Source organism: Papilio xuthus, unplaced genomic scaffold (assembly GCF_000836235.2).
Source record: "Papilio xuthus unplaced genomic scaffold, Pxut_1.1 DF828142.1, whole genome shotgun sequence".
NCBI classification, from domain to species: domain Eukaryota; kingdom Metazoa; phylum Arthropoda; class Insecta; order Lepidoptera; family Papilionidae; genus Papilio; species Papilio xuthus.
In genome coordinates this window covers 3,231,404-3,241,004 of record NW_013530507.1, presented here as the reverse complement: position 1 = coordinate 3,241,004, position 9,601 = coordinate 3,231,404, and the positions used below count along the sequence as shown (strand labels likewise).

The window sequence follows — 9,601 nt, the reverse complement described above, 5'->3', positions numbered from 1 at the left end:
AAATCTCTCACTTCAAAATTGCCAAGTCTTTTAGGTGATGATAAGAATGTAAAATTCTTTAAACATAAAAATACAATCCAGTTTGTGTATAAAATTGTGTAGATATATAGTGTAATAGAAGACAACTTCCTTGTTATCTTTTTCCAATTTATAATATTCATAACATTATGCCGGCAACGCATCTGCGGTTCCTCTGGTATTGCTGATGTCCATGGGCGTCGTTGAACACCTCTGTGTTCCCGCTGCTCGTTTGCCCCCTTCTGTTATAAAAAAAAAAACATTTTATAATCTGTTTGAAAATGCTTTATATTGTACTTAAAGATCCCACTTGTGTTTTTACGTAACTAAAGAGATTTGTTTATAGTCATAGCACCACCATGTCGTTAATAGTGAGGGATCTTGAAACAACAATATTTGTTTGGTGCACAAATTAACCGGTGAAATAATACGGCCACACAGAAGACCAGTGTGAAGTGGAAGCATATCCACGTTTCGTCTTATAAGTGTGCGTGCTGAAGGCCAAATCTCTTCCAATCCTTCTCTTATAAGAAAACAATTGTAAGAGGAAGTGAATTTGGCGGAAAAGAGAACGCATAGAAAGGAGAAATATCCTTTTACTGTGCGTCCCCATAGTTGATTAAAGGCAACGCGTTTGCATTTGCCGATGACTATGGGTTGTTTTTGCTGTGCTATTTCGTAGAATTCAGATGGCCGCTTGCTCGTACCTTATAATATAGGGAAAAAAATATGTATGTGACTACAACAATAATATATCAGGTTTTAATATTTTTGCATCAACATAGGCCCTGACTTCGTCAATCGTCCGACACAATATTTATCATGAATTGACGCATGCTTAACCGGTTCGGGTAACATTCAAGGTTTAAAAACATAATTTCTAGTTATTTATTTAATTTTATTGTTAGTTCCAAGCCGTATGTGTGTAAAAATGACAAAAAAAATCAGTAAATATAAGTATTATAACTTTGAATTTAACAAAGATAATTATTAAAATACTCTTTCCACGAGCATAAATCCTAAGTGTTGCACGTAGAGGTGTTTTAGAGTATGATTGCAACCTAAATTTCCATCTTAACCTAAGTTTTCATATCGGTAATCAATTGTAATAAAATAGAAAGTACACAGTAAGAAATTATTAAATCACTGCTGTATCATAACTAGTTTACTACCAAGGTTGAGACGCAGTGTCCCGAAGTGGGACTCCGACATTAAAAGTCTCCACTTTCCCTGATTCCAGTCCAGGACCTGTAACTGCCGAAGATCTTTATCCGTCTCATTCATGCATTGATACCTGTGATGGCTAACTTGGTGCCGACCACTGGGTCGTCATCCATTCTCACTACCTAATGCATAAACCAATTTTAATATTCCTTTTTGTTACCAGCTCACATTAAAGAAGCGTTGGAAAACAACTGCGGTAAATGCACGGAGACCCAGAAATCTGGCAGCAGGAAAGTGATCGGTCATTTGATCAACAACGAGAAGGAGTACTGGGGCAAGTTGACCGCTAAATACGATCCTGAACGTAAATACGTCACCAAGTACGAGTCCGAACTACGCAAGATTGCCGCCTAATTCAACAGTTCCATCTGACAACATGTAAATATTTTCAAAAGTTCCCGTTGTTATTATTTCGATAAATAAAGCATTATAAAAAAGTTAAATTTCATTTTGTTTAATTGTAATTAAATCTATTATACATCTACTAACCTTACTATCGTACTAATGTTATAAATGCGAAGGTTTAGATATTTGGATGGAAGGATGAATGTTCGTGAAAAGGTATCTTCGGAACGGCTCCCCAGATCTCGCTTATTTTTGGCGTAGAACATAGTTTGGAAGAACACATAGGCTACTAAGTTTATTCATTCCGCGCGGACGGAGTCGCGGGCGACAGCTACTGTTATAAATATGTTACAAATATACTACTTAGGTATTTTCACCGTCAATATTCTTTGGATTTAAATTAAAAATATTCAAATTATTAGAAAAAAAATTTTAAAATTAATTTTGAGATCAAGTAAACTAAACGTGAAGTAGAAACGTAAAACACTATATCTGTAATATAATTTATTTTTATACAAACACCTTTTATTTTTTATTATCCTTTGAAATTTCCTTGTTGATGAGGAAACACTAAAACTTATCAACTATTTATACGTATATAATAATAATTATAGACAGAATATAGGTGAACAGCTTATAAAATCTATTTCATCAATATACATTGTAAACTCGTTTCGACAAATTTTAAGGAAGGCTGGTCTTCTATTAACTATATAATCAAAACATCCTTGTAATTTTGCTTTAGTATTTAAAGCAAACTACGAAGTGTTTCATCTAATATTTTATATTTATTTTTAAAGTGAGTATTTTGGTATTTTGCTTTTAGTCTTATGCTATTTAGAATCAATATTGATAGAAAAAAAACAGAATTATTTCAAAGTAAAAAAAATAATTATGTGATTTTCATAACGCAGAAATTTCTAAGCTTTTTTACTGTAGCCTCTCAAAATATTACTGCTTTTGGTGAACGCATGTTGCTAAATTACTTCTTTAAATAAACCCTCAACTTTATTTACTGGCATTGTATAAATACTCTGTGAATCTTCCTTGAACTCCAGTGTTCCATCTGTACCACTTTGGGAATCCCTGATTTAAAACGTAGAACAACTATAGACAATTTGGTGTTCATTGGGACATTGTTATTTTACAGAATGAAAGTACTAGTATGTTTCCTTCTCGCGTTAGTTATAATTGCACAAGCCCGATCAAATCGTAAATACACAAGTCGTTATGACAACATCGACTTGGATGATGTTCTGGCAAACCGGCGGTTGTTGGTGTCGTATATAAAATGTCTGCTCGACCTAGGCAAGTGTTCTAGTGAAGGCAAAGAACTAAAATGTAAGTATACATAATTCATAAGAAGTTTGTAAAATAGATAGCGTAGTATGTAATTTTAAATGGTTTTTTTTTTCTTTTGTAAAGTTATAGAAAAAAAATATTATGCATTACATTGATATTTTGATAAGTATAAGATTTACACGTTTTCAATCAACGCTCAAATCATATGAAATCTTGACAAAGTGACTCAAATCATTTCATTGTGAGTTTCTGAGACCAAAAATCCGTTTAAAACATATTGTTACTCCGTTTTCTCCGTTTCGGAATCAACGGCTAGTGAATAAAACACTTCGATGTGTGATTTGCTGATTCTTTATAATTTTCCATAACAAATTTTAAACGGGTTGCATCCATGGACGTGGTGACTTACGTAACTCGGGTCAACGTGTCATTTATCCATATACAGTATTAAATAATTGTTGTTTTAATTTTTTATCTACGGATGGAAAATAGTCTCTTTTATGACATGAGACAAATAGTCGGAAAATAAAAAATGTGTTTACCAAATTTCAATGTTATTTTGTTTTTCAGCGCATATTAATGATGCGTTAGAAGACAATTGCGCGCAATGCACAGATGTGCAGAAATCTGGCTTTAGACGGGTCATCGGACATTTGATAAACCACGAAAAGGATTATTGGGGCAAGCTCACTGCAAAGTACGATCCTGAAAGAAAATACGTTCTTAAATATGAAAGAGATTTACGGGAGATATCCGCTTAGTTATGTACTATTCTATTGTTTACTGTAGAAAATAAAAAACAAAAATTGACGTAAAAGTAAAGTGTTGCAAGTTGCAATATCAATGGAGATGTAAATGTGCACTCACAAATGGATTTTTATATATATTTTTATTCAGATTTCAAATTAATATTTATTATTATTGTATTGTATTTTAATAATTTGTATTTATTTGTTGAAATTAAAAATGTATAGAATAATTCGTTGCCACTATAATTTGTTTTTTTTTTGTTATAGTTGTAAGAAAATAATTAAATTAAATTGACTTTATTAAAAATAAATTAATTTCTACATTAGTTGTTTTTTTAAACACCATAGTTTGTTAAAATTATTAATCAATCATCTTCGTTACAAAGTAAATAAAGCATTATGTCAATTTTATGACAACATAGAAAAAGCGCGGTCTTCAATAATAAACCGGAAACAGAACCAATTGACCCTCTTTCCATTAGTAAAAAAAATCTTTTTAATTGATATCTTTTGTTAATTTAATTTTGTTTTGTTTTGGTTAATAAACTTTTTTCACATAATATAATTAGGTATCAATTTATAATAGTTATGTGTAATTTTTCTTAAATAAATGTAGGTAGTATAGAATATTCTGTATCCTCGTATTAGTGAAGTTGTGTCTCGTCGTGCGGATTTGTGAGCGATGGCGTTAGTCTTTTGTTATGTCGTAAATTAGTTTGTGATTTGAATTACGATATTTTAGAAAAAATGTTAAATACCTGACTACGTTTTAACGCTCAGTGTCGCGAAGTGAGTGTTAGTGTTGTTCGCAGTGGAAATATCGTTTACATCCAGTTTTTGACCTTGACTTAAGTGAGCTGCAATGGTACGAGCGTCGAGAGGGTAAGTCATTGTTAACAATTGTTACTGTAACTTAAATTGAAACATCCCGTACGAAAACATCTCATTGCAGTTTATTTCAAAGATGCTCATATGTTCGAATGATTCGGGATGAACAGCACCACACAGCGAAAAACGCATTATAACGTGTTAAAATGTGTTTGTCATTTAGTAACTTTTTCTTGGAATATTCTTAAGAACTGGCATGTTATAAAAAATGTAACAGATTTATTATTTTTGTTGTTGTATTGGCTGATAAGCTATTAACTTGGAAGTTCCACTGGTTTTTACGTTTGTTCAATTAGCTAGCTTGTGCGTCGTAAGCTAGTATTGAAACGGTACTTAATTATTGTTGTGATGTCACAGACTGGCGAACAATTTAAGCCAATATAAAAAGAAAAAATTGTATGTGCGTTATTTTTATGAAATGATAAAATATAATACGGTACTATTTTCCGAAGGTCAACCTCCGTATTTTTAAGTTGAGGTAAAGCTTTGAGTTTTTGGTAATCACTGTTTTTGTTTATGACGGTCGTTGTGACTGTGGGTTTAGACTGGAGTGAAACTTGTATTGCTACATATTGCTGTCTCTAGTATTCTAAAGGCAGAGTAAGGGACGACAATATTTTATACACCACAGTTTTATCAAAATCGAATTGCATTCATAAAAATTCAAATTCATCAAATATTACAAATAATAAACTAAGCACATCTCCCCGTTGAACCGAAACTCGTTTCGTTCACGTTAATAGAAACGGTATATGGTAAAATAGTGGCTATATAAAAACCTTGAATGTGTTTAAATTTAGTGTGCGACAAATCTCCGAGTGTTCCCATCACTTCATATCGGATATCATCAAAGTAAGTAATTTTTATTTTATATTAATTTCTTTAATATTTCTTCAACAATAAATAAACCTTTTGTTTTATTTTTTGGACTTTTAAAAATGTTTTTGTGGCCTAATGCCTACGAGGTCAATGCCCTCCGTAACATCGTATTTATAAAAGCAATTATAATTCTGTGTCTGTGATTTTAATGGTGTAATCAAGTACGTTTTATGCTTCTTTAGCTTCCTTATATGTGTTTTTTGTTTTAAAAATGTTAAAGTTTTTATTACTTGTGTTGGAACTATATGACGTCAGGTATGATTTTTAACTATCACGCACAATTCTAATTGTTTCCATAATTTTTTATAAGATGTATGTTTAAAGTGGACACGCAATTGCTTTTTGCCATCGATACCATACCAGATTTTTTCATGAAATTCTCCGGGCTTGCAAAATATAGTGGTAAAATAAAGGTAAAAAAAATCTAGATAAAGTATCAACCGCAAGAATATTAAAAATAAAAAAAAATTGTTACAGGATGAAATTGGTAATATTTTTGTTCGTGGTGTCCATTACCCTGACTGTAAATGCGCGGTCTAGTGGCAAATATACAGATCGGTATGACGGTATCAACGTCGGAGATGTTGTGTCAAACCGACGCCTGCTCGTGCCTTACCTGAAGTGTCTTCTCGAGCAAGGCAAGTGCTCGCCCGAAGGCAGAGAGTTAAAATGTAAGTGTACACTTTATTACAAAGTTAATTTCATCGAACTACACGCTGTCCATACCAAACATTTATATCTTACAAATAAATTAGATGCTAATATTTGGATGGATGGATGTTTGTTAGATGGTATCTCTAGAACAGCTGCAATAATCTCCCCGAAATTTGGCTTAGATGTAGAACATAGTCTGATAGGGGTAGAACATAGGCTACTAACTTTTACTTTAAATTCCTCGCGGACGGAGACGCGGTCGGCCGCTGTTTTAAGTATAAAGTTAAAGCAATTGAATAGCCATACCAAATAAATTATATCCACGTGATTCCACTACTAAAACACATGTTTCTTTGAATCAATATGTTTTATACTTGTGAGTTTTGCCGATGGAAATTTATAGTAAGGTAAAACGTTATACAAAAAATTATGTGTGTAAAAATATTTACATAGTTCAAACCTGACAGAAGATAAAATGATAGTGATAAACTAATAGCCTTCAACTTCGTCCGTGAGGATTTAAAAAAAAACTAGTAATAATTATAGCCTTATCACGGGATAGTGTAACTTCAGAACAGTACAATTTTTTAAATCGATTCAATAGTTTTGAAGTCTATTGAATGCAAACAAACAATCAAATCTTTTCTCATTGTAATATTAATATAAAAAAGATGAGAGATAAAATACAGATATTTCATCTGAATTGTCTTTTATGCACCTATGATATCACTCTAACCTGGGGTCATTGACCACACGATGACTCGATACAACATAAATAATATTTATGCAAATTAGTCGACTAGTAGAAGATAATCAATAAACGTGAGTTACACGATTTTACTTTACTTACGGTGTATTTCTGACACCAAATTTTCTGTATAAAATATATCGTCATCCCGCCCATAATCTTGGACAAAACATAGATAACAATATGTTTTAAACGGGCATTTCCATCTTAGAAACCAACGTTTACTGCTTATTTGAACATTCATGTTATTTTTTTGTATATCCCTTCAGTAAAGATCAGGTGTGGTGTTAATATTTGCGATTAGAGTACTATGTTTTTTTTTAAATTGAATAGCTCTTGAATCCGACCTCATGGTAATTGTGTTCTATAGCAAGCCAATAAAATAACGTCACAATATTTATTAGTCGGACATTATTATGGTTTTTAGTAATTGCAAATGTTGAACTATATTTTTAACATATATAGTAACATTGATTATAATTTTTTTTGTTTTCTATTTCAGCACACATAAGGGAAGCTTTAGAAAATTATTGTGCAAAGTGCACGGACACGCAACGCCGAGGTACACGCCTCGTTCTAGCCCACCTTATCAACAACGAGCCTTCATATTGGAAACAACTGACGGACAAATACGACCGGCAACATAAGTACGTCACGAAATATGAAGCTGAATTAAGAACCATAAAGACTTAAATAAATATTTATAAGGGAAACATTTTGTGGCGTTATTATTCGTTTCTAGATTTTAAAACCGTAGGAAAATTCCTGTTATATTCCAAATGTAGCGGAAAATCCTTTTTTTTTCGTACGCAATCATACAGTGAGCTTTTTCGCTTCATGTTAAGTATGTAAATATTTCAATGAAATTTTTTTTTTAAAGGTAAAGGTTTTGATTGTAGTAATGAGAGTTCTAATTAAACGGTTATATTTAAATAAAATACATGTTCTTTTTAACACACTTAAAATTATTTCTGTGGCATTTTTTATATTTACTTTTATTGCAGACACATTTATAAATATGTCAATAACTGCCTTTGGAGGTATAATAATAATATTATGTCATTCAAGTTACAAGATTCCGTATTTTCTGGCCTCGTCTTCGTATGTTTTCCTCCATTCGCCAGTTGAATCGTACTTTGTTGCGAGTTCATTCCAAATATCTGGTTCGTATTTGATCAAATGACGAATCATGGTTTCGGTGCCGGTTCTTTGTGCGTCCGTACACTTTTTACATCCTGTCTCGATTGCATCCTTTATATGATCTGGGGAAAAGGGAATTTCTTTAGTTAAACTAAGTTATACCAGTAGGCGGGGTCAAATTTTAAAATAGAATCATTTAGCATTTTGTTTTATATCATAAGGTGGCAAACGAGCGAGATGCCACCTGAAATCGCTGAAATAGTGAAATGACCGTTGCCCATTGACATACGCAATTGCATATGCGTTGCCTACCTTTAATCTACGGAGGAGAGGATGCACAGAAAGAAAATATCTTCCCTTTCCATGCATCCTCTCATCCGGAAACACTACACTTCCATTTACTATCCTTTCGTTATAAGAAAAAGGGTGGGAAGAAAAGACGACTAAATTAGGCCTCCGGGACGCAAAAGTATATACGGCACCAATAATTATTTTTTTTTAATTCCGCGCGGGTGAAGTCGTGGGAGACAGCTAGTTACATATTTTACCTTTAAGCACTTTTCCCTCCGGACTGCATTTTCCTTTTTCTAAAACACAATTCGCATATGACAGTAATATTCTTTTATTCTCCACGATTTCTTTAAGATTAATGTCGTCGTATTTATCAGTATATTGTGCAGCGAAGGAAGTTGCTACAACGCAAAGTATGAATACTTTAAACGTCATCTGAAAAAGAGATTGAAAAAGATAAAATATTATTTAATCGTTTTGGGTTCTTAATAAAATCAATTGTTTAATGTTTTTGTGCACTTACTGTTCACTTTAACTGATTGTCTTTATAAACAAATATTTATTTAAATAAATTAATCACAGATATTTTATATAATTAGTAAGCTGTTTACATTAAACTATGAATTTGAACTACGCCCGAATAGGGTGTGAAATTAAAACTCAAATGTTCGTGTTTATATAGTTCTCAAAAAAATAATTGTATATTTAATTTGCTTCCTATTTTTAATAACATATTTATAATGACTAATTACATTAATTAATGATATTTAGTTTATTTAAATTTTCATGGTTTATGGTTTTAGATTAAAGGTTATAGCGCTATATTAACTATAGGCTATATTCGCCTACAAGTTGAAGGTGGCGCTAGCTAAGCGACTGCGAAAGTAGGCCCGCTTGATTGTGAGGCGATCCGTGCGGTGCTGGTACGGTGCCCATGTTAGATTGGCATGGATTTGATAAGTGTACGATAACCTTAACGATCGCATACAAAATAATCACGAATAATATGATTAGTGAAATTATTTTTTTAATTAGTCTAACAATAAACTGTTCTCACATAATATTATTACTATTTTATCAACAGTCCTTCAAGCAACGATATAGTCTTCATTATTTTAGGAAAGACTAGTTGAATCCGATGATGTGTCGTGTGATTGACGTTTATCTACTTTAGTTTAGTAAGAACGTCATTGTGGCTCTTCTGTGTAGAAAAATGACCTTAAATATTATCCAAAATGACTATGGAACGGTCTTATGGAACGGAAAGGTGAGTTTCAATTTGCAATGCATAAAGCAGTATTTTTTATTATTATGTTTTGGAATTTGGACGAAAACTATTAAGTTGATGACTTGTGATTATATA

At 32.2% G+C, this 9,601-nt stretch overlaps 4 protein-coding genes across 4 annotated transcripts in view; 3 read left to right on the top strand and 1 right to left on the bottom strand.

Annotated features, from left to right (window-relative positions):
• LOC106114173 (ejaculatory bulb-specific protein 3-like) overlaps window positions 1-1,685 on the top strand; it is a 6,208-nt gene extending 4,523 nt beyond the window's left edge. The window contains exon 3 of the mRNA XM_013307271.1: window positions 1,406-1,685. Coding sequence (XP_013162725.1) covers window positions 1,406-1,596 — 191 coding nt within the window. The 3' untranslated portion in view covers window positions 1,597-1,685. The remainder of the gene's footprint in view (window positions 1-1,405) is intronic.
• A 598-nt stretch (window positions 1,686-2,283) lies between these two features.
• Window positions 2,284-3,959, top strand: LOC106114176 (ejaculatory bulb-specific protein 3-like). Its single transcript, NM_001312300.1, is given in 3 exon segments — window positions 2,284-2,386; window positions 2,738-2,928; window positions 3,460-3,959. Coding segments are annotated over 2 exon segments (381 nt in total). The 5' UTR covers window positions 2,284-2,386; window position 2,738; the 3' UTR covers window positions 3,651-3,959.
• A 1,374-nt stretch (window positions 3,960-5,333) lies between these two features.
• LOC106114175 (ejaculatory bulb-specific protein 3-like) lies at window positions 5,334-7,520 on the top strand. The gene is given in 3 exon segments (NM_001312295.1): window positions 5,334-5,378; window positions 5,883-6,076; window positions 7,310-7,520. Coding segments are annotated over 2 exon segments (384 nt in total). The 5' UTR covers window positions 5,334-5,378; window position 5,883; the 3' UTR covers window positions 7,501-7,520.
• Window positions 7,521-7,715: 195 nt separating this feature from the next.
• Window positions 7,716-8,870, bottom strand: LOC106114177 (ejaculatory bulb-specific protein 3). The gene is made up of 3 exons (XM_013307277.1): window positions 8,762-8,870; window positions 8,496-8,673; window positions 7,716-8,069 (listed from the first exon to the last, which is right to left on the bottom strand). Exons 2-3 carry the CDS (start codon window positions 8,671-8,673, stop codon window positions 7,876-7,878), a joined length of 372 nt encoding a protein of 123 aa, XP_013162731.1. The 5' UTR covers window positions 8,762-8,870; the 3' UTR covers window positions 7,716-7,875.
• Between the last annotated feature and the right edge of the window lie 731 nt (window positions 8,871-9,601).

Bases quoted from the DNA above. Each gene is read 5' to 3' on its own strand.
- LOC106114177 (XM_013307277.1), bottom strand. From the start codon at position 8,673: ATGACGTTTAAAGTATTCATACTTTGCGTTGTAGCAACTTCCTTCGCT. The intron at 8,070-8,495 runs GTAAAATATGTA...CCTTTTCCCCAG, and splicing joins GGAGGGAAAAGTGCTTAAAG to ATCATATAAAGGATGCAATC.